This window comes from Schistocerca nitens, chromosome 4 (genome assembly GCF_023898315.1).
Source record: "Schistocerca nitens isolate TAMUIC-IGC-003100 chromosome 4, iqSchNite1.1, whole genome shotgun sequence".
Lineage (NCBI taxonomy): Eukaryota > Metazoa > Arthropoda > Insecta > Orthoptera > Acrididae > Schistocerca > Schistocerca nitens.
Genome location: NC_064617.1, coordinates 693,689,173 through 693,714,796, shown reverse-complemented (window position 1 = coordinate 693,714,796; position 25,624 = coordinate 693,689,173). Strand labels below are relative to the sequence as shown.

General features: G+C 39.9%; 1 protein-coding gene across 1 annotated transcript in view; it reads left to right on the top strand.

Annotated features, from left to right (window-relative positions):
- LOC126252919 (palmitoyltransferase Hip14) overlaps window positions 1-25,624 on the top strand; it is a 136,047-nt gene that overhangs the window by 4,520 nt on the left and 105,903 nt on the right. Inside the window, exons 4-7 of the mRNA XM_049953905.1 lie at window positions 8,166-8,375; window positions 19,738-19,900; window positions 20,133-20,264; window positions 20,968-21,168. Coding sequence (XP_049809862.1) covers window positions 8,166-8,375; window positions 19,738-19,900; window positions 20,133-20,264; window positions 20,968-21,168 — 706 coding nt within the window. The remainder of the gene's footprint in view (window positions 1-8,165; window positions 8,376-19,737; window positions 19,901-20,132; window positions 20,265-20,967; window positions 21,169-25,624) is intronic.

The following is a 25,624-nucleotide window of genomic DNA, read 5'->3' as shown; positions in this document are numbered from 1 at the left end:
TCTTCTGGCTATTGTTCTGTTCCAGCCAAAACACCAGAATTTTAATATGACTTGATAGAACCCCTCTTGTGTTACCTTTTGCAGTGAGTCAAGTATACAAGACAATAAGACAATAGGGAGAGAGAGAGAGAGAATAAATGACTTCCTCTTACCTGTATTCTCAAAAATTTTGAAAAGGTAGCTTTGAACAGATTTTGAACCACTAGTCTGACTGTAATCTTTTAACATATATTCAGTTTAGCATTCATAAAAGATTCTCTGCAAAGGAAGCAATATACAGTGCTGTGAACTCAGGGGGGGGAAAAAAAAAAATTACCGTCTTGGCATTATGCATGATTTTGCCAAGGCGTTTGACTATGTAAATCAAAATGATAAGGGAACTAAAATTGGCATTAAAGACAGCCCCCTTGGATTGATGGAGTTATATTTTAACAATAGAAATTAGAGGGTCAAATGACCATATGATACCACAAGACTATAACTAAATGAAAAATGGGAGAACATTAAATGTTGTGTCCATTGAGGTACATTACATCACTTGGTTCTGGCCTTGACATAAATAAGTAATTCACTAAAGATATTGGAAGGATCATCAGAATCTGTGATGTCTGCTGATGATAAAGGGTGCAAACATGTCCATACTAGGAGAATAATGAGACACACTCGAAAATTGGTTCACAGCAAACAGTTTAATTCGCAATCTTACGAAAACTCATGCTACGCCTTTCCAATCAAAGGAAAATAACTTATAGGTACCAGCAACTCTTGATGAAACATAAGTAATTGAAGGAGTGAAGGTAACAGATTACTGAATAGTAGAGGCAGGAGTTGTGATTGGTGGAGTAGGTGAGGGGAAAAATGTTAAAATGGGCATGCCACAGTCCAGCTGCCCACCAGAATGAATGAAAGGTCATTGTCAAACTGTGCCAAAGGCCACCCAGTGGCAGAACATGTTGCTGAAAACAACATGCTTTATTTTAATGACTTTCTCAACATGTGCCATCACCCCATGCCCCTCCCCTACAAAACCAGAAGAAAGGTTGAGAAAGGGCAGTTACTGGCTAGGAGGGACAAGCATCATATGTAGAAGATAGGGATAGGTATCTGACTTCTCTCAGGAGGCATTGCCTGTTCATATTTTTAATATAATATATTAAAATAATATATATCCTATACGCCAGTGAAAGTTGGGAAGTAGTCAAGAAGATAACATCACAATTGCAGAGCTTCGTAAATAGGTGTCCCCAGTTTATCATGAATATCTGGTGGCCAGAAAAAATAAGTAATGTGGAGCTTTGGAGGAAAACAAATCAGTTAATACAAGAGAGAAAGTGGAGATGGCTGGGGCTTACATTGAGAAAGCCAGACAGAACAATTGAGAAGAAGGCATTGGAATGGAACCCCCAGGGAACAAGGAAAAGAGGCAGGCATACAGCTACATAGAAGAGGACAGTGGAAGGGAAAATGAGGAGAGTTGGAAAGGCCTGGGCAGATTCGAGGGAAATGACCAAAGACAGAGGGTAGTCAAGTTCACCTGGATGCCCTACACTACCATAAGGGCCAAAGGAATTAATAAGTCATAGGAATCTGGCACCAATAAGACCACTCTGTCTACAGGCAGGGGGATATGCACAGCTGGTGGGTGATTTTTTTTTTTTTTTTGGGGGGGGGGGGGGGGTGACGACAGAGGAAGGGGATTGTGTAGGGAAAATTGTGTGGGTACAGATTGAGTGGCAGGGTGAATGTGGGTGTGGGTCAGAGGCCAGGAGGATTATGAGATTGAAGGATGTGTTGCAAGGTCAACTCCCGTCTGTGTAATGCATAGAGGTTGTTGTTAGAGAGAGTAAGAGTGGGGTGGGGGGGGGGGGGGGAGGATTCTGATGGCACATGTTGTGGAAAAGTCATTGCACATGACAGAGGGTACTACAAACATAACCTTGCTCTGTTCCATTCACATATAGAATGAGAAAAATGACTGGCCATACGAGTCATGTGTGCTCTTACCTATCTTATCTTATTCTCATGGTCCCTTTCTAAAATACATGATAGAGGCAACACAGCTGCTGCACAGTCTTCCTCAAGTACTATTTCTCTGCATCCAACCAACCAGGCTTCTTGAGAGCATCACCTGAAGATTCACCATTTTAAGTTTCCTTAGCACTTTTGTGTGGTGTATATTGACCTGTTTAAGATCCTATCAGTGCCTTCTAATTTCTGTTGAGGTATATGTTAAGTCTACATCATAATGACTCTAATTTGCCTTCCATTTTATTGATTTCATGTGTCTGTCCCATTTTGTATCAGTTCACAATATTATTGCCAGGTACTTAAACAAAATGACGAGCTACAAAAGATCTTGCAACTGAATGCGATCAGATTCTTTCTGCTTGTTATAGGTGTTATCTTGTGTTTATCCACATTTAAATAATGCTGTTATTCTTTACACAGCCTCTTTAGATCAGCAGCTGCCTTAGGGAATCAAAAACTCATGAAATGACTCTCTAACAACTGCATTCTGCTCACTTTAGCAGAAAGAAAAGGGAAGAAATAAAGAAAACCCTGACCACTTAGACAATTTTCATTTTCTAGTGAAATGTAAATGGGTTCAGAATATTTGCAGAGAAACTGGACTTAAACCGCAGGACAAATCATGAATCTTCTGGCACCCCTTGTGCTCAACCATAATGGCCTCCATAGAAAGACTGACACACAGTGGAGAAGTGGATGCTGAATTGAATTGAATTGAATTTTATTTGATCCTGTAAGATTACATTGTGTACAGTAAATGTACGTGTAATATAGGACATGTCAAAGTATTAAAATTCTTTATCACTTATTTTCCTACACCTTTGGCTTACATTTTGACATCACTGATAATGAGTAACAATATATACAAATTTAATGGCATAAGTATTCTGCAACACTGTAAAACTCTTTTTCAATGAGATAGTCTTTAAGTTTCTTTGCAAAGTCATTGTGAAGTACACTATCTTGCAGGGTTTTGGGCAGACTTCTTAGTAGTCTTATACCAGAGTACTGGGGTCCTTTTTCTAGCATTGCCAGTCGGTGGGGTATGCTCCGTACTTCATTCTTCTTTCTTGTATTGTGGCTGTGTACACTAGCATTTGTAATCCAGTCCTCACTACCTTTTGTGATGTACATTATTGTTTTGTATATATACAACGATGAAAAAGTTAAGATACCTAAATTCTTGAAACAGTTTCTGCATGTTTCAGAGGTCTTTCTTCTTAAAATGGTCCTAATTGCTTTTTTTTTGTAATGTGAACACTCGTTTTGTCTCTTGTTTGTTTGAGTTTCCCCACACAGTCACTCCATACTGTAAGTATGGTTCGAAAAGTCCATGATACACTGTACACAGAAGGTTCTTGTCTGAATACTGTGATAGTTGCATCATTAAGAATATGACAGAGCTCAGTTTCTTACAGACATTATTAATATGTTTTTTCCATTTCAGTTCATTATCCACAAGAATACCTGAGAATCTAGCAGATTCTACTTCTTCAGCCTTGTTCCATCAACCTCTAAATCCATGTCTACAGCCTTTTCCTTGTTTTTAAACACTGCATACATAGTCTTTTTTAGATTTATAACCAGTTCATTTTCCAACAGCCATTGAGCTGTGACATTTGCAGCTATGTATGCTCTTCTCTCAAGCTGTTCCATATTTTGGTCACTATGTAGTATTGTCATGTCATCAGCATACAATATTTTCTTTTCTTCCTCCTCAACACCTATATCATTAAAAAAATACAGTAAATAACAATGGCCCCATTACCGAACCCTGCGGCACTCCATATTTGATGGATTTGGTTTCCGATTGGTACGAGTTTCCTAATGATACATACTGCTTGCGGTTGCACAAGTATGATTTTATCCATTCACCTGGTTGCCCCCGAATGCCGTAGTTGCTTAATTTTTGTATCAGCATTTCATGGTCAATGGTGTCAAATGCCTTTGAAAGATCCAGAAACATTGCAGACAACCTTTTTCTCATCTAAGGACTGTAAAATGTATTCTGTTAGTGGCTACCTTTATTAATGACATATACTACTATCTGTAATTCTAGTGAGCATGAATTTTAACAATACTGAACAGAGAACTCACTACTGCAGGCATGCTTTGCTTCCCTTGTCATTGTGTTGTGGGAAATTCAGGATATGTATTGCAGCTGCTACTTCACACACTGGATATACCTGTCATACTCGGTCATAGTTGAAGGTTTTCAAATGGGTTCTTATGAAACGCAAATGAATTTTTAGGGAAGGTGAAACTACACTCCTGGAAATGGAAAAAAGAACACATTGACACCGGTGTGTCAGACCCACCATACTTGCTCCGGACACTGCGAGAGGGCTGTACAAGCAATGATCACACGCACGGCACAGCGGAAACACCAGGAACCGCGGTGTTGGCCGTCGAATGGAGCTAGCTGCGCAGCATTTGTGCACCGCCGCCGTCAGTGTCAGCCAGTTTGCCGTGGCATACGGAGCTCCATCGCAGTCTTTAACACTGGTAGCATGCCGCGACAGCGTGGACGTGAACCGTATGTGCAGTTGACGGACTTTGAGCGAGGGCGTATAGTGGGCATGCGGGAGGCCGGGTGGACGTACCGCCGAATTGCTCAACACGTGGGGCGTGAGGTCTCCACAGTACATCGATGTTGTCGCCAGTGGTCGGCGGAAGGTGCACGTGCCCGTCGACCTGGGACCGGACCGCAGCGACGCACGGATGCACGCCAAGACCGTAGGATCCTACGCAGTGCCGTAGGGGACCGCACCGCCACTTCCCAGCAAATTAGGGACACTGTTGCTCCTGGGGTATCGGCGAGGACCATTCGCAACCGTCTCCATGAAGCTGGGCTACGGTCCCGCACACCGTTAGGCCGTCTTCCGCTCACGCCCCAACATCGTGCCCGCCTCCAGTGGTGTCGCGACAGGCGTGAATGGAGGGACGAATGGAGACGTGTCGTCTTCAGTGATGAGAGTCGCTTCTGCCTTGGTGCCAATGATGGTCGTATGCGTGTTTGGCGCCGTGCAGGTGAGCGCCACAATCAGGACTGCATACGACCGAGGCACACAGGGCCAACACCCGGCATCATGGTGTGGGGAGCGATCTCCTACACTGGCCGTACACCACTGGTGATCGTCGAGGGGACACTGAATAGTGCACGGTACATCCAAACCGTCATCGAACCCATCGTTCTACCATTCCTAGACTGGCAAGGGAACTTGCTGTTCCAACAGGACAATGCACGTCCGCATGTATCCCGTGCCACCCAACGTGCTCTAGAAGGTGTAAGTCAACTACCCTGGCCAGCAAGATCTCCGGATCTGTCCCCCATTGAGCATGTTTGGGATTGGATGAAGCGTCGTCTCACGCGGTCTGCGCGTCCAGCAAGAGCGCTGGTCCAACTGAGGCGCCAGGTGGAAATGGCATGGCAAGCCGTTCCACAGGACTACATCCAGCATCTCTACGATCGTCTCCATGGGAGAATAGCAGCCGGCATTGCTGCGAAAGGTGGATATACACTGTACTAGTGCTGACATTGTGCATGCTCTGTTGCCTGTGTCTATGTGCCTGTGGTTCTGTCAGTGTGATCATGTGATGTATCTGACCCCAGGAATGTGTCAATAAAGTTTCCCCTTCCTGGGACAATGAATTCACGGTGTTCTTCTTTCAATTTCCAGGAGTGTATAATAGGTTTACTTTGTAGAGTGTTATGAATTTCTCTTTGAAGCAATTGAATTTGTATTTTAAGATTTGGAAAGCAAGATGCAAGGTGTGATTGGAAAGTTTTAAGAATGGATCTGCTACTGCTTACTGGTTTGGCAGTCAAGTACACGGAAGGTGGATAGTGAGTCATTGCCTTGTCCTTGAATGTCCTCTGACAGGAAACTGTGTTTCCTTTATTCAGTTTGTTGTGGCAGCTGGTTGAATTCGGGTCTGTTTGGGCTTGTTGCCAGAGTCTGCGTGAAAATTGACATAAAAACGGAGCAATGAGTTTGTGTGAAATTTTGTTTTAAAACCATGAAATCAGCTTCTGATACATACAAACTATTAAAAACAGCTTTTTGAGATAATTGTATGAGCCAGTCAAATGTTTTTGTCTGGTTCAACAGATTTAAAAATGGCCGCGAATCATTTGAAGATGAACCACAGTCCGGCTGTCCCTCCACCTCAAAAACAAATGAAAATGTTGTGGAAGTTTGTGACTTAATGTGCCCTGATTGTAGACTTACAATTACGGAGATGGCTGATGAACTTAAGTCACTATGCAGTTCAGTCAGTTTTAACTGAAGATCTGAACATATGCCGAGTGTCCGCAAAATTCATTCCAAAAGTGTTGTCAGGTTACCAGAGACAATACCAACTTGAAGTGTGCCAAGAACAGATTAATTGGACCAAAAATGACCCACATTTGTTAAATAGGGTAACTGCAGGTGACAAATCGTGGGTATATGGATATGATCCTGAAACCAAAGTGCAGTCTTTGCAGTGGAAGACTCCAAGTTCACCATGACCGAAAAAAGCACGGCAAAGTCAGTCGAAGGTGAAGACAATGTTGATGATTTTTTTCGGTTCTACCTGTATTGTGCATCATGAATTTACCCCTGGAGGACAAACAATTAACCAGGAATACTACAAATGTGTCCTAGAGAGTTTGCGCGAAAAGGTGCGAAAGATAAGGCGTACATTTTGGAAAGACAGAAGTTGGGTGTTATATCATGACAATGCTCCGGCTCATCGTGCCTTCTCCGTCGTTGAATTTTTGACCAAATTCAAAATTCCTGTGCTTCCACAACCACCATATTCCCCTGATTTGTCCCCTGCGGACTTCAACCTGTTTCCTAAACTGAAATTTTCACTGAGAGGGAAGCGATTTGACTCGATTGAAGACATCCAGGCAAATATGGGGAGTGTCCTTAACACACCTCAGGAAAAAAATTTCCAGGAATGTTTCCAAAAGTGGAAACACCGCCGGAGTTGGTGTGTTCAGTCAGAAGGGGACTTCAAGGGGACTATTTTGAAGGAGATGCATCACAGTACCATGTAAATACCACCATTGTACAATTACAAGCCCATTCTTAAAACTTTCCAATCACACCTCATATGTTCACCTAGATTCAATAAAACATGTCAAAAATTCTGCATTATCATCATCATCATCAGGAAATGGATTTGTATAAACTTGTAATATCTCTCAATGAAAATGAAGTGCAGTTCCTGCAGAACATATAGATCCAAGATCTGTTGCTATATGTAGAAAATAGTATGAGTGTGTGGAAATTTTTGAAATGTGAGATTAAGAATGTATTGTGTGTGGAATATGGCTATTCTGCTCCCTGCTATCCCATGCTCCTGCCCAAGTGAGTCCTAAAGTATTTTGAACAAATTGTACATCTATACATTCCTGTGCCAGGAGTGCTGAAATATCTTCCTGTGACATAGTTGTGAATGTGTTTTGGAATATTTGCCTTTCTCTCCCAAACAGTTCTGTAAATATGAACATCCCCTCCCCTCTAATCATTATGAAACTGGATGAGTTTGTTAACTTTATTGTGACAACAGTTGTAGATGGGGTTGTGCAACCAGTGTTAGTATTGTGTGCATTTTATCTCAATTGAGCTATCATCTTGTAATATGTTTTGTTTTGCAGTTCTGCTCTTTGTGCAGTTTTGCCTCAGTTACTGTTATTAACACTGAAAAAATTGTCAGGAAAAAAATTATATGGATTTTTTTATATTTTTTTAAAAATCTATTACAATAGGAAGTCCAGGGTGGAATAACAACAATATGGAAAGGTAGGCAGATTGCTACTCACTGCGTTGAGGAGGCACTGAGATGCAGACAGGCACATTGAAAAAGAACGCTAGAAATATCACATTCAAATAAGTGGAGTCAACTCACAGTGCACTGTAGGGTCAAGAGTCAGTGGCCATGTGTGTGGGAGTTTTGTTTCTGTGACTGTTTGTGCGTTTTTTTTATATCTGAAGAAGGACCTTGTCCAAACGCTAGAAGTATTTCTAGCATTCTTTTCCTTTGAGCCTATCTGATTCAACACCTCGTCTATGTGGTGAGTCACAATTGTTGTTGTTTACAAAAAGTGTGTTTCATTGAACTGTATTTCAGTATGTTTATGTCAGGCAGGGCCACCTCGGTACAGTGACATTGCTTATGCAGTACGGAGCAGACCCCTCATTACGTGATGGAGAAGGATGTTCCTGTATTCATCTGGCAGCTCAGTTTGGTCACACAGCAATTGTTGCATATTTTATAGCAAAAGGTGTCAACATGAATATGCAAGACCGTAACGGAATGACTCCCCTTATGTGGAGTGCATACAAAGTTACAAGGTGAGTGTCTGACTTTGTGTGTGTGTGTGTGTGTGTGTGTGTGTGTGTGTGTGTGTGTGTTCTTGTGTTCTTGTTATGTAAAAACAGAACCCTTACAGGATCACTTCGTTGTCCATTTGTCTTCTGACTGTTAAAAAATCTTTTTCCTCAGGAATGGATAGATGTTTCAAGTTGAAATTTAGGTTGACCTAGAATCATGAATTTTGGTAAAAAGCAAGGATTAACAATGTAACTAAAGGAAAAAATCAGAGACTTGTTAATTTGTTATTATAACACATGAAAAAAATTATCATTTGTCATCCAACTTCAAACTTAAAATTAAAACATCCTCAAAAGTCTCATAATGCCTGGAACTGATATCTCGCCAGTGGCTACCTAAATAACAGGCAAAAATTGTAGTGTGTTTCAGTATATGTAATTAAGTTTGTATGGAACCCTCAGAGCACAAGTCCTACTCAAAACAGCCAAATTTTTTTGGGCTGTCTGTACCTTTCATTATCACAATTTTTTTTACCATTATACCAATTCATTTCAGATTTGAACTCTCAAATCATTCAGTCATAAAAAAAATCTGTAACTCTAGACAGTAACTAAGGGATGACCCACTGTTTGAATGTAGAGAGACTGCTGGATCAGTGTGTGTGTGACACACCAGTGGAAACAAAGTTATGAATACTGTTTGCAGTACAGAATCTGGGAATGAACTACTCATTTACATGCAGCCAAAACACAGAAGTACGTGAATCACCCCTCACACTTTGTGCCTTTTTCTGTGCTTGGGGTCGATAAAAAATTAATTTCCAAGCCCCCATTCAATGACACCACCAGTCTAACTTACAGGTTTCATTAATAACATATTGATGAATTAAAATGGCTGCAGTCCATTCCACAGTACTGATTCCAGAATTCATTTGTGCCCCGTGCTATGTAAATACAATGCCGTATCCTGCTACTAGTACGTGTGTGTGTGCCGAATGTAGTGTCGCTGCCCGTATGTACTTAAATCAACTGCCAACTGTATCAGTGCAGGCCAGCCACTAGAGGCCACCTGTAGGAAGCGTGTACATGATCCTTTTGTCTTGTTAGGTATGGAGTCACAAGAGGCTTATTTCTGTTATTGCTCAGAGGTTTATGAATAAAGCCATATATGTGGCACTTGGATGGGCTTTGTGTGTTACTTGGTTACTACAAACTAATAAGCCAAAACCATGTATTCACACCACAATATTTATTTTGTAAACACAGTAAACAAGAGTTTCACAGTAGCAACAGCCATCAACCAGTTTTCACACTGTTGCCAACTTATATTTAGAAGTAAAAGTGTTGTGGATTTACACGACCTACCACAATGTCAGTTCACCCTGAACTGTCCTTTAGCATCTGTCTAAAATCTATTTATAAACCTTTCTCTAACAACAGTTGATGTGACATCATAAAAATGAAGTACAAATATGTACTGCATAGTAGAACTGACTGCCTAATGGCTAGTGATATTTTAATTGATATTAGTCTGAACTCAAAAGAGTTTTTCGTTTGCATACTAAATTTGTTGGAGTGCCTATTAATGTGGTAGCAATAATAGTTGAGTCCACCATTCTTTCCTCAACCAGTTCTTCCATCTTACCAAAATAAAATAAATGTGACCTCTGCAAAATGATGTGTAAAGTGTTTCATCTTAAAGGAATATTTGTGATGATTCCAAAACTGGTCTTGGATATCACAAGTCTGTAATATTTCCAAAGTTATGGAAAATTTAAATATTATTTTTAATATTTTAGTAGTGATAAATCAGCTGATGTGTTTGGGCTACTACAGTGTGTGTGTGTAAAACAAGGTCTTTTGGCCCCCAGCATTGGGAATGAACATCGCTTTTGAAAGAAGTCATTTAATTGAATTTTAATATTGCTCCATAGCTTCCTTCGTTAATATGTGACACAGTTTTGGATTTAGCTAAATTAATAGCTCCCCTTTGTAACCTATTACTATATAATGGCTTAAATGGTCATAGGGTCTCATTTTGTGGTAGCAAAATAGGGTGAGGAATTTCATTGGTTTCAACATTCAGAATGTGGCTTTCTTACAAGAAGCCTAGAATACAATTTCAGGATTGCATGGTATCTGTGGAATCAATGTTGTGCTGTTGTTATAAACATGTCTTTGTATAAAAATGGATTTTACATGATATCCGTTTAGATTAATATCAAGGATATTGAAATTGTATCTCAACTTTCATCTGGCAAGCCAAATTCGTCTCTCTCTCTATCTTCTATATCTGATCCTGAATCTCTGTATAAAATAACTTTGATCTCCGACTCTGTCAGCTTGTTACTTGCTGTTTCCACCTTTCTGTTGATGTTGTGATCTTCAGGTGAAAGACTGATTTGATGCAGTTCTCCACATTAAGCTAGCCTACACAAGTGCATCTTCATGGCAAACTACGTCCAATTAAACCTGCTTACTGAAGTCAGGCTTTTGCCTCCCCTTATGTTTTTTACTGCCACGTATCACTCCATTACCAAATTAACGCTTTCTTGATGACTCTGGGTGTGCGCTATCAATTGATTCTTTATTTTGGTCGAGTTGTCCATAAATTTATTTTTTCCCAGTTTGATTCAGTACCTCTTTGTTAGTTCTCCCATATTCCATCTAAATTCAGAATTCTTTTGTAGCACTACAGTTCATAAGTTGGTATTCTCTTCTTGTTTGATCTGTTTGTTGTCTATATTTTACATACGTACAAGGGTACAGTTCAGTTAATAAGATTTTGCTTCTGTACAAGGGTACAGTCCAGATTATACCTTCAGAAATGACATCGTAAAATTTAAATTTATATTTACTAATAAGGAATTCTCTCTTTTTCAGAAACACTTTTCATTTTGTTGCCAGTCTGCATTTTATATGATCTCTACTTTGGTCATCATCAGTAATTTTGCTGCTCAAATAACAAAATCCGTCTACTACTCTGACAAGGGAACCTCCCCATCACACACCCCTCAGATTTTGTTGTAAGTTGGCACAGTGGATAGGCCTTGAAAAACTGGACACAGATCAATCGAGAAAACAGGAAGAGGTTGTGTGGAACTATGAAAAAAATAAGCAAAATATACGAACTGAGTAGTCCATGCGCAAGATAGGCAACATTAAGGATATTGTGACCTCAGGAGCGCCATGGTCCCGTGGTTAGTGTGAGCAGCTCCGGAATGAGAGGTCCTTGGTTCAAGTCTTCCCTCGAGTGAAAATTTTACTTTCTTTATTTTCGCAAAGTTATGATCCGTCCGTTCGTTCATTGACGTCTCTGTTCACTGCAATAAGTTTAGTGTCTGTGTTTTGCTACCGCACCGCAAAACTGTGCGATTAGTAGACGAAAGGACGTGCCTCTCCAATGGGCACCAAAAACATTTGCCCGCAAGGTCATGGGTCAACCAATTCCTCCACAGGACAACACGTCTGATATATTCTATACAACACTGGTGATGGCATGTGCGTCACCTGACAGGAATATGTTGTCGACCCATCTAACTTGTACACTTGGCGAATGGGTAAAAAGATTCTTCTACCTTGCCCGATTTAGGTTTTCTTGTGGATGTGATAACCACTCCCAAAAAGTGATGAAAACATAAGAGTTTGTCACATAAACTGCAACAAATGAATGCAACAGTTTCACAGTCGCACCGTTTTCCCTGTGCTCTGTCAAAACATATGTTTTTAACGTTTTCAAATTTTTCCGTGTGTAGACCGTCAAATCCTGCATGTGTCCAAGCAAATCTGAACATGACCTGGAATTTTGGAGAGTGAAGTTGATTATGTTTGAGTGCCTGAACTTTGATAATTGTCTGAAAATAAAAAATTAAAACTTTTCACTCGAGGGAGGCTTGAACCAAAGACCTTTCGTTTCGCAGCTGCTCACGCTAACCACGGGACGACGGCGCTTCTGAGTTTATAGTATCCTTGATGTTGCGTATCTTGCGCATGGACTACTGAGTTTGTATAGTTTGCTTATTTTTTTCATAGTTCCACACAACTTCTTCCTGTTTTCTCGATTGATCTGTGTTCAGTTTTTCAAGGCCTATCCACTGTGCCAACTTGTAACTAAATCTGAGGGGGGTGTGATGGGGAGGTTCCCTTGTTAGTGTATCATTCAAGACTCTAATTCTTTCAGCTTGTCTGATTTAATTTGACAGCATTCCACTACCATTAACATTAGGTGCATTATGGAGCCCCTTAGGCAGATAGCTTTCAGGGCTGGAAAGAAAGCAATGTGCACGCAGTATGTCTGCTGGGCTCATCCAGGATGTGAAGGCGACCTTGCCTGCAGCTATCAAGCATGTGGAGTTCAACCATCTGCAAGTTGTGGCTCACCTAAACACTAACGATGCCTGTTGCATGGGTTCTGAGGCCATCCTAAGTTCTTACTTGTGGCTGGTGGAGGTGGTGAAGACTGCTGGTATCATGCTTGAGGTGTAAGCAGAGCTCACAATTTTCAGCATTGTTCCCAGAGTTGATCAGGGTCCTTTGATTTGGAGCCAAGTGAAGGGTCTCTACTGAAGGCTTCATCAACTCTGTGATGGTCTTGGCTGCAGATTTCTAGACCTGCATAGTCGTGTGGGGATTTCTAGGACTCCTCTTGATAGGTCAGATGTGTTCTACACGAAAGAAGTGGCTACTCTGGTAGCAGAGTATTTGTGGAGTGCACATGAGGGTTTTTTAGGCTAGACAGTAGTTCAAGGTGCTCTGATGAACGCTTGCCAGTGAAGTGAATACGCAGCAGGGGAAGTCGGACAGCATTCAGAAGAAAGAAATTTCAACTGTAAAATTTTAACAGTAAACTGTCTTAAGTGTTTGTAATAAAGTTCCCAAATTTACTGCCATCCAGGAAAGTTATTGCACTCAAATTATGCTTGGGACTGAGAGCTGGCTGAAACCTGAGGTGGAAAGCTCTGAGATAGTGAGTCATGGAACGTATATTGGAAAGACAGATTAGAGGCCATAGGAGGGAGGGTGTTCATTGCAGTTGACAAAAATATTGTCTCTATTGAGGTCAAAGTTGAGTGTGTAAGTTATCTGTTTGTGTATAACAGATCTTGGTGAAACCAAGTTAATTGTTGGAAGTTTTTACTGGTCATCCGTTCGCTGTGACAGTTCTAGAGTCATTCAAAGAACGTTTGTGGTCAGTAGCATGTGAATATCCAGATCATGCAATACTAGTTTGAGGCGACTTTAACCTATCGAGTATAGACTGGCATGACTATGGATTCATTTGGGGGGGGGGGGGGGGGGCGGCAAGGTACAGACAGACAGATGTGTGGAATACTTTTAAACATGTTTTCTGAAAACTGTCTTGAGCAGATAGCTCAGCAGCCCACATACAGTGGAAATAACATATACCTTGTAGCTACAAATAGGCCATACCTTATTGACAATGTTAGTACAGACACGGGGATTAGCGATCATGATGTCATTATAACAACTATGATTATGAAAGTTGATAAACCAGTCAAGAAGGCTACGGGAGTGTTTCTGGTAGATGAGCAGTTGTTAGAATCTCACTTAGACAGTGAATTGACATCACTTAGTTCCAATAAGGTGGATGTAAGCAATTATGGGCGAACTATGGATGGAGGCTAACAGGCTGATTCCATATTTCTACATTTCTGGAAAGCATTTGACATTGAGTCCCATTGCAGGATGTTAACAAAGGTACCAGCATATGGAATAAGTTCACAGATGTGTGAGTGGCTTGAAGACTTCTTAACTAATAGAACCCAGTATGTTGCCGCAGTGGTGAGTGTTCATCAAAGACAAGGATATCGTGAGGAGTGCCCCGTGGAAGTGTGATAGGACCACTGTTGTTCTCTATGTACATAAATGCAGCAACCTGCAGTTGTTTGCTAATGCTGCTGTGATGTACGGTAAGGTACTAATGATGAGTGTCTGTAGGAAGGTGCAAGACGAGTTAGACAAAATTTCTAGTTGGTGTGATGAATGACAAGTAGCTCTAAATGTGGAAAAATGCAAGTTAACGTGGATGAGCAGGAAAAACAAACTGTCATGTTCGGATAAAGTGTTACTGGTGTCCTGCTTAATATTATGAAGCAATCTGAAATGGAACGAGTATGTGAGAACTGTGTTATGGAAGGCAGATGGTTGACCTTGGTTTATTTGGAGATTTCTCGGAAAGAGTGGTTCATCTGTAAAGGAAACCGCCTATAGGACACTGGTGTGACCTATTCTTGAGTACTGCTCAAGTGTTTGAGCTCCATACCAGGTCGGATTGAAGAAAGACATCAGAGCAATTTGGAGTGGTCTGCTAGATTTGTTACCGGTAGTTTCGAACAACACATAAGTGTTACAGAGATGCTTGTGGAATTCAAAAGGGAATGCTTGGAGGGAAGGTGGCATTCTTTTTGAAGAACACCATTGAGAAAATTTAGAGAAGCAGCATTTAAAGCTGTCTGCCAAATGATTCTACTGCCGCCAACATGCACTGCGCATAAGGACCACAAAGATAAGGTATGAGAAATTAGGGCTCATATGGAGGCATATAGACAGTCGTTTTTCCATCACTCTATTTGCAAGTGGAATAGGAAAGGAAATGACTAATAGTGGTTCAGGGTATCCTCCGCCATGCACCTTATGGTGGCTAGCAGGTTATCTATGCAGATGTGCCCATGTTTTCAAGTCTTTTTCTACCTGTGAGAGAATTACAGCGCCATCAGAAAATCTCATAGTTTTATGAGAAAAGGTACGACCACAACTGTAACAAGAGAATATCTTTATTGTCTTGCATGGCTAGTTTTGGAGGCGCATTACTGCCATCCTCAGGCCCCACCACTACCAAAAGAGAATTAGAATTCCTTGGCGCATTTATTGTGGTGTCATTGTTGCTAGTACGTGTGGGCCAGCTTTCCTCAGGGATTACTCCCGACACCATGTTGTCTCCAATCAAGTTTTAATTTATTCTCCCTGAATTTTTATCCCTTTACAAATTTCTCCTTTGTTTCCTTCACAGATTGCTCAGTGTTCAGGTTTGAATAACTCCTGAGCATAGGTTACAACCATGTCACACTCCATTCCCTTTAATGTTCTTCGACTCTTCTAGCTGCAATCTGGTTTTTATACGAGTTTTAGTACACAACCACAAAAAAACTAAAAATGGCTGCCTCTTTGTAGTCCACTAAAGCACAACAGAACGAGATATCTGATAAATACGGCCCTTTAGCAACAAATGAAGGAACTGCTTCCACATTGCAGGACAAAGCAGTTGCACTGAAATGCAAACTCTGTCTCATGCAACAGGTACATTTTTGCCTGTGTTGGGTGTTAAGTTTCAGCATTCTTTTGTAATTCCACATTTCTAAAGTAATTACTGTACTTTATTTCCTGATGAACACTTTATGTTATGGGTGTAAGCTGCATATTTGGTATTTGTTATTCAGAGTAGGTTCTGAATGATTTGCTGTCATATTTCTTTGACATTGGACTCAGAATATTTGGACAGCATTCAGTGGACAGAATTACTTCCAAGGACACACTTCACAGCATTAAAGTTTCTAATCACATGCCTAAGTGACATGTGGACTCCTACCCTTACTGCTTCTTATTACACATAAAAGAAAATGAAAAGTCCATTCAATGGGAAGCAATTTATAATGGACACTGAATTTATTATGCTTTAACTCCAGAGAAAATATTCCTATGATATATAAAGTTCACACAGTTCATGACCACAACTACTTCTCTATTATATATAAATAAAGATAAGTATGGAACCACACCCAAGCTGTCAGAGTTCTGCAAGAGTTAGCCATTGCTTTTACATTCAGTATAGTTGCTTTAAAAAGATTCTAGTTTTTCTCAGCAGATACAAAACTAATGTTAATCCACAAATATTACACTTTGGAACCCGATTTTACACAACACACTCACCCATGACCCGATTGATAAGCTCATTCCCAAGCGCCAAATCAGCTGATGCCAAAACCACACTTAACTTGGATTATGGGACATTCCCATACCATCCGTGCTGCTCTGGTCTGAGAGAGATAAATAAGGGGAGATCAAATACATAAAGTACAGTATTGACGTCTGTACCCTTACAGTGTGCATTGAGATTTTCTCCCCAGAATTTTCACACCATTATTTATTTATTTATTTATTTATTTATTGTGTTAAACCAGGTATCCATTTCACCAATCTTTCTGTAACATAAAGTGTCATTCAACACACAGTTTGGTTAATCTCTTTTAGTATTTGCCTACTGGAGTTTCTTTCAAATCAAGTGTATGTTTTTGTAACTCTTCTCCATATGCACCTCTAATTTTTTCCGTCTCCCATTTTCTCAGAGTTTATGATTCACAACAGTAGTTTAAAACATTACAAATAACTGTCCTTTTATTTGCCAATATCTGCATGATCACAGCGATTATTCTTTTTTTACTCTTTACCGCAAATTACCGTACTACCCAACTAACAGGTCTCATTTACTTCCTTTAGAGTGCATTTCCTGTCTTACTAATTTATTACAATCAATTTTGTTTTATTTGTGTTTATCCTTAGCTTATGGGTGGTCACTGCAGAAGTCAAAATAGTTAATGTATAATCTGTGTCCATTACTGACTCTGCTAATATGTAAATATCATAGGCAAATCTAATGCACCGTGTTGGCTTGCCACTAATGTTTATCACTTTTTGATGTCTTCAGTGTTTCTGTCATTCTTCCTATAAGCAAAATAAATAAATAAATTGCTCAGTCTTCCAAACTAGTTTTTCTGAGGTACTAGTAAAGACTGTACAATTTACTTTTCAACATGTGTGAAAGATGAGTAACCCTCAAGTACTTTATAAAGAATAAAATACAGAAATTGGTGAGTTTGACTGATAATAAAGATGATCTGACCATAATTACTTACTGTTTCCTCATCATTAATTGCTACATTTCAGAGCAAGATTAGTAAAATTTTTAATTGTACAATTAAGAAAGTGACACATTATGTTCTTAAAATGATATTGGGGGAGGGGGGGGGGGTATGAGAAGTTTGTAAGTTGAGCCATCATGCTCATCTTGTTCGTTATGAGTGCGTATACCACTGAATGCCTCTAATACATGAGTGATTCTTTGCTCATTCCATTGCTTAACATAATATCCTTTGCATCTCTTTGTATAGCACAGTCTCTACACCTGTTTGCTATGTCATAGATTGACATTGCTTTGCAGTTGATTATTTGAAATGTAGTTAGATCAATTAATTGTGGCCCCACTTTCTGAACCCATACAGTTTTCCACCAGCGACTGTTGTTGAATATGCTGTGTGGTAATCATAACTGAGTGCCTTTATGTCCCTAGCATATAAGTCTTGCGCCATTTGCTTGCGTGTGCAGGATAGTGAGCACAGGCATTACTTTAAGCCCTTTCTTGGAGGTTCACTTTTGAAAACTATAAAAATTACAAGGAGACATATTTACTGGCCAGTATTTGCCTTTAGGAGATAAAATTGTAAGAAAAAAAAGCTATTGTAGCTTTCAGGTCTGTTAGTTCCTTCCTCAGGGAGGGAAGAGGAACATGTTTGAGAAAGCTAGAAAGGACGGGCAAATCACTCGTACCCCAGATCAAGAATGAGACACATGATGTGCATACCGGGGCAGCAAAAGTGGGGCAGCTGATTTCGCGGAGAATTATTCTGAATGTGCTGGCAGGCCCAGGGGCTGAAAGATGGTGCATTTTGAACAGAGACAGCAGCTGTTGGAGGTAGTAGTTCCCAAAGGTAATTTATAGGCCAAGGAAAGAGTGAGTTAACATCTGAGGATTGATCATTTTGGAATGGAAAAGGAGACTGGTGGAAAGATAGATTGCAAGCAGGGATGAACTTTTAAGCTGGGGCTTGTAGGAGTAATACCAAAGTTTAAACAGAACTGAAGGAAAATTGCATGATACTGTTGGTTGCGGAATGAGTGGGGCTATTGAGGTGTAGCATTAGGGAGCATGATGAGGTGATGAAAAAATGAGAGTTGCTTTAGAGTGCTGGAAGATGCACTATAAACAGAAAAGTAACATAAGCTGACGAGTTTCTGTATATCGGCAGACTAGCTGCTAGGATAACAATAGAGTGTAAAATAATAGTCACTATATGCATTTTAACAATCCCCAAGAATGAAATGCGACTATAAGGAGTAGGGAAAATGTCAATAAATTGGGAAAACCAGTACCTAAACAAGAGAAATTTGTTCGACAGTGCCACAGTGGAAGTAGAAGTGGATTTTCAAACAGTAAAAATATGTGCTGAACAGTCAAAGTATATTGCCAGACAATGTGGATAGACTGACAAACAGTGGAGATAGGTAACCAAACAATAAGAATAGACTACTTAGCATGGAAGAGAAATTGTCAAATGATGAAAGCTGGGGGCTAAGCGACCTGTCACATTTTTCTAACTTACCCCAGATAAGGAAATAACTTCCTAAAACTGGGATACTTTTTTGTACTTTTGTATGTGTATTATTGGCAAGACTTGGAATTTCCTCCTGAAGGCAAGTATAATGCTCAGTTAATGAATGAAGTTTTCTGATATGTGTGGTGACGTAAAGAAAACTGTTCCAATCATTCAGCATTAGTTTCCTTCCTGAAGTGCTTCACGCTTAAGGAAAGAATAAAGACATTATTGGTTTATTGATTTCAAATTCAGAAAAAACACTGTTTACTGTGGTACTGCTAAGAAGTAGGATTAATTCTTCTATTTCACATTTACCAATGTATAAAAAAGATTTTTCTGTGAAATACAAGCAGATTTGCCAAGAAAGGTCTCAACCAAAGCCAGAGAAAAGGTTCTGAAAAACAGAAAGATAGATAAAAAAAAATTGAGAATACGGTGGTTATCGGACTATAGCCATGGAGACAGCTTACAAAATGTAGTGAATCTATGTAAAATAAATGAGATCAAAATAGAAGATATACTTAAAAGTTTCCAACTGGTTGATAGTTTCATTTTTCTGGTGAGTATTTCAGCAACTGCCCAAGTCATCTTCATCCAATGCAGTGAACAATTCTTTTACATGTGCTGAACTGTCTATTCCATTAGAATGTGTTTGTGCGTGTGGCTGTAGTTGTGAATTCACAGAGTGTGGGATTTTATATTTTTACATTTTAATGTTTATTTTTTGTGTGTCTCAGTATTAGGTATGTACTGAAGGGTTCTGCGAAATTAGTATAAGACCATGAAGAAAGGAGGGGTATGTGACTGAAAACCCTGAGTAAGACAGTTTGGTTTAGATTTTCTGAGATTATTGTTAATGTGTGTGCTTTTGACATTTAATTGACTTAATTGACCGTTAACCAAAAGTAATAAATTTTCATGTTTATATGTTGAAGCTTAGATCCAACTCGCCTGCTGTTGACCTTTGGAGCATGTACATCAATTGTGGACAAGCTACATGGTAATACTGCACTCCATTGGGCTATTCTGGCCCAAAATCATACTGCAATTAGTACACTTATTTTGCATGGTGCCAGTCTGGATATTACTAACATGCAGGTATGTGAGATGTGATCCCTTTAATTGCAGGAAAAGAATAGTATGAAACAACTGTGTAGTTGATTAGCTTATTACGATCATTGTATTTTGACGAGTCATTGTTACCTCATTTTGTTTTGAGTATATTGTGAGAAATCCAACTCTCCTGTCTATATAACAACACAGTGTCTAAGAAATTGACAAATTATTATTATTATTATTATTATTATTATTATTACTGTTACTTTTTCAGGGAGATTCTCCATACACAATGTTAGCAATGTTTCAAAATGCACCTTGGGTAGGGAAGAAAGTTAGAGAAAAAATTCAAGAAGTATCGGTGACAAACAGGAGAAATCCTTGCTATAGATTTACCCGAGACAAGGTATGAGTTATTTTGAAGTTGCAGACTGGTTAGATGCAGCTCTTCTTGTTAGAGTATAGTGTACAAAACTTTTTGTCTTTAAGTAATTACTGCATCCTACATTCATTTCAAACTACTTCCTGTATTCAAGCCTTTGCCTGCCTCTGCAATATTCCTTGATGGCTCAGGATGTATCCCATCAACATGCCCATTCTTTTATAAAAATTGTGCCATGAAGCATAAATAAAAAATGCTTATAAAAATAAATTATAGGCTTGTAGACTACCTGTGCATAATTTCCAGTGTAGCTGTTTGACGTTAATGGTAATTATTGTATGATACTTGCTTCATACAATAATTACCATTAATGTCAAACAGTGTTTGACATGTGTGTGTGTGCGAGTGTATACCTGTCCTTTTTCCCCCCCTAAGGTAAGTCTTTCCGCTCCCGGGATTGGAATGACTCCTTACCCTCTCCCTTAAAACCCACATCCTTTCGTCTTTCCCTCTCCTTCCCTCTTTCCTGATGAAGCAACCGTTGGTTGCGAAAGCTAGAATTTTGTGTGTATGTTTGTGTCTGTTTGTGTGTCTATCGACCTGCCAGCGCTTTCATTTGGTAAGTCACATCATCTTTGTTTTTAGAAGTGTTTGTATACTGTATGATATATTATATATAATCTAAGTGAATATGTTACTACATGTGTATGTGTTTGCATTTCTCTAGCGGCTTCGTTTCTGGTGCATGGTCTCAACACCGTTTCTTGTTTTCTACCTGATTGGCATAATCTTGCAGTCAGATCAGAACTACCTAGTCAAACTTGGTCTTTTACTTGCTTGCTACATCATACTGCATTTTGGTGGCCAAGTTATTTTTGACGACCGCCTCATGAACCTGCTACCAATGTCCATATATTTAGCAACAAAGGTGGGTATCTCTTTCAGTATTATTTCTTGTAGGAATAAAATTATTCAGATCTGTCCTGCTGGATTTTGAATGAAAACTTGGACACATGATGTTTCTGATTTACATCAGACTGCAGATACGAGGGTAATATAGGAAGCTTGCCATTTTGCTTCAATGAATTCCAGGTATATATTTTATTGAAATCAAACAACGGAAAATCCAGGATGGAATGTAACAATATTATGAGAAGGGAAGTTACTACTCACCATATAGGGAGATGCTGAGTAACGGATAAGCACAACATAAAGACTCTCACAATTAAAGCTTTTCGGCCATTAAGGTCTTCAACAACACACACACACACACACACACACACACACACACACACACACGAGACTGCAGTCTCAGGCAACTAATCATTTGTCATATCTGTCCGTGAGCTTTAGGATCAGTCCATGTACTCCATGGCAGAATAAACATAGTTAAATTTAGAAAGGTACCTGAACATTTTGGTATGAGCATATTTTGGACACAGTATGCTGTGATGTGCTTAGGCTTACCACTCAGAGTTAAGCATATATGATTTACACTGATCAGCCAGAACATGATGACCACCTACCTGCTAGGCAGTATCTCCACCTTTGGCATCAATAACAGTGGTGACCTGTTGTGACATGGAAGCAATGAGGCCTTGGAGGGAGTTGCACCACATCTGCATACCAAAGTCGCCTAATTCCCGTAAATTCTGGGGAGGGGGTGTGGGGGGCGATGAGCTCTGACATCATGTTCAATCACATCCCAGGTGTGTTCAAGGAGGGCAAACACATTAATTGGAACTCGCCACTGTGTTCCTCGAACTGCTCCATCACACTCCTGGTCTTGTGACATGGCGCATTATCATGTTGAAAAAACCCACTGATTGTCATGAAGGGGTGTACATGGTTTGCAACCAGTGTATGATACTCCTTGGCCAGAAAGGTGCCTTGCATGAGATCCACTGGGCCCATGAATGTCCATGTGAATATTCCCCAGAGCATAATGGAGCTGCTGTCAGCTTGTCTCCATCCCACAGCATGGTTGTCAAGGAGCTATTCCCCTGGAAGAGGCCAGAGTTGTGCAAACTCATTGGCATGATGAAGGAAGTCTCGGGATTCACCAGACCCTGCAACACTCCAGCTCTCCACCACTGCGCCAACGTCCAGTGCCGACGGTCACATGCTCATTTCTGATGTAGTTGCCAGTGTCATAGTGTTAACTTTGGCACATGCATGGTTTGTTGGCTGCAGAGGCCCATTTTTAGGAGTGTTTGGTGCACTGAGTGTTCACACTTGTACTCAGCCTAGCATTAAAATCTGATGTTATTTCTGCCACAGTTAGCTGCCTGTCCCATTTTACCAGTCTGTCCAGCCTACAGTACCCAACATCTGTAATGAGGGGCTGGCCGCCCAATCCCACGACGTCTGGATGTAGTTTCACCTTGGTTTTGCCATGTGTTGAAGACAGTCACCACAGCATTTCTCAAACACCCGACATGTTGTGCAGTTTTTGAAATGCTCATGCTGAGCCTCCAGGCCATCACAATCTGCCGACGGTCAAACTCAGATAGATTGCACATTTTTTTCCCATTCTAAGTATGGACAGCACACTCACTGATACTGCGTGCAGCGTGTGTGTGGATGACTGGCAATCATTCCTCGCCAGGAGACTCTGCTACTGCCAGGATGAGTTTATATCGATAGTAGGTTCATGGTCATAATATTCTGGCTGCTCAGAGTATTCAGCAATAGTTGTATCACTGGAATGAACTAACCTCAGAAAAGGGGAAAATTACATCTGGGCCCCCCACAAGGCAGAGTAGTGGCTCGCTCTCGTTTTTTACCTACATAAATTTTCTTCCAGTGACTTTAAACAATGGTTCAACAACTGTACTATTTTCAATGCCCACTACATTTGTTCACATAAGAAGCTAGGTAGCAGGCCAGTGTGCAATAACAAGAAACAGTTTACCATGTGATGCTCTAGCAAGCACTGCCATTCTGTTGCATCTGCCTGTAGTGTGTGCTTCAGGATGTGTGTAGAACATTTAGCGTTGGTCTCCATATTAGTTTAAGTATGGTGAGGGCCTTTAGCTACTGTAGTGTTCATTGTGGTGGAATAAGCAAACATGACAAGTTTTATGCTTTGTGCACGTGTAAAGAATATCCGTCTTTATGTTACCAGGGTAAACATGTAAGAGAAAAATCATAGTTTAATCTTAATTTAATTGAACAATGATAAACTTTCAAAATATGCATTAAAACTCTGTGTAATTAAACAGTAATGAAATAAATTTTCATTATATCACTGGCCACTTATGCAATTAGTCATTATCTCATAGACAACTGCCTAATTGTGGGATTGTGGTGCTAGCTTGTAACGTGGGTCATTTTCTTGCACGGATCATAAATTTTTTTCTGATCCAGTTTGCTGCATGTTTTACATCATTCCTGCTCACTTGGATATATGACAACACAATCTATCATTGTGTTACCTGAAGCAGTAACGAAGGAATAAGTATGGGCTCACCATTGTGAAACAACAGTGGAATGGTGCAAAATGATTTAATTTGTGTTTGGTACACTTTATACATAGATGCACCCATTCAAAGGTTAAGTAATGTAATGATAGTTCATTGTTAATGCAATGCACAGATTTAAGTTTTTAAGAGCTCTTTCACTTTTGTTAATGTATATACTGATCAGTTCCACATCCCTGTGGGTTATCCTTCTCAATAGAATCCACAGAACACAATAAATGAATGAATCGAAAATAAAATCAAAACCAGAGCACCATCACAGGAAGGTTTAGTCATAGACATCAGCTGTGATACTCATGTTTTGCCTGTGGGGACTTTTTAAAGGCTTTTTTGTAGACTGTAAAACTCAACTCCAAACCTTGGACATGAATAAAAAAAATCAGTAAAGGACGTCTTCATGACTGTCTAAATTCGTGTTGTGGTGTTTTCTTGTCAAATAACTAGCGACCTGAAAATGTAGTATATCTTTTATGTCGAATGTTATATCTGTTGTTCATGAAATTCACATCTAATTTTTTTAAATGATTATATGTACAAATTTAAAAGGTTGTTGTGCTATTTTCCTGAAATCAAAGCCTTAGTGCTTTGAAATTGGCTGTAAAAAAGAAGTGGAATTTGGGAGCTTTTTGGCTGTAATGTTCACTTTTGCAAAAACCTCAACAATACTTTTCTGAAATTACCTTTGCTTGTTTCCTCATTTTGGTTCTACACAGCTTTCAAGAAATTATTGTTGAGAAGCTGCTCAATTTTCATGCCTCTGATATCTCAAAATTATGTGTTTTTTGAAAACTAATCCATTAATTACAAAATCTGCAGAACATTGATTTGACCTGTAATGGGCATTCATAGCCTTTTGACTCACACTTGACAGTTGTACAGATAGAACCAGAAAGGTACTTAATGTACAAGTAGAACTGAAAATAACTATAAAGATGATGTGACTTACCAAATGAAAGTGCTGGCAGGTCGACAGACACACAAACAAACACAAACATACACACAAAATTCAAGCTTTCGCAACAAACTGTTGCCTAATCAGGAAAGAGGGAAGGAGAGGGAAAGACGAAAGGATGTGGGTTTTAAGGGAGAGGGTAAGGAGTCATTCCAATCCCGGGAGCGGAAAGACTTACCTTAGGGGGAAAAAAGGACGGGTATACACTCGCGCGCACACATACACATACCGTATTTACTCGAATCTAAGCCGTACTCAAATCTTAGCCGCACCTGAAAAATGAGACTCGAAATAAAGGGAAAAAAAATTTCCCGAATCTAAGCCTCACCTGAAATTTGAGACTCGAAATTCAAGGGGAGAGAAAAGTTTTAGGCCGCACCTCCAAATCGAAACAAAGTTGGTCCATTGTAATATGAGACACAATTTAGGTCGAATGAAAGACGATACAGCTACAGTAGTTTGATTCGAGTCGTAAGCTTAGCAGTTAAGCTTTACCAGGTAGCCATTGCTATGCGTCAGGCGCTCCGTCCGTATTTATACGGGTACCCTTCCTTTTTCACGTGCTTCGTCTGGTTTGAATTGATTGCTTATTTTGCTTTGATCTGATAAGTGCCGTTTTCTTTGTTATAGGTGTTTACGTCACTCTAAGCTGAAAATGCGTTACTGTACTGTGTCATGCATTGTTTGTCGCATTTTGATAGTGCGTGTTTACAGCCTGTCGCCGCTCGCGGCATGACTTGCTTTTGTGCCCGCTACCGCCGCTTAAAAAAAAAGAGGAATCGCCTCATTAGCGAAACATTGGCAAGAGACTGCTATTTGTTGTTACTTACACTGCTGCTTTCTTTGATAATGATCAACAAGAACCAAATAATAGACTGCGTATGATGGAACATGTTCTGAACGAGTGTTTAGCGAAAATTTTTCTCCATTTGAAAATCTTTGCGGCCACT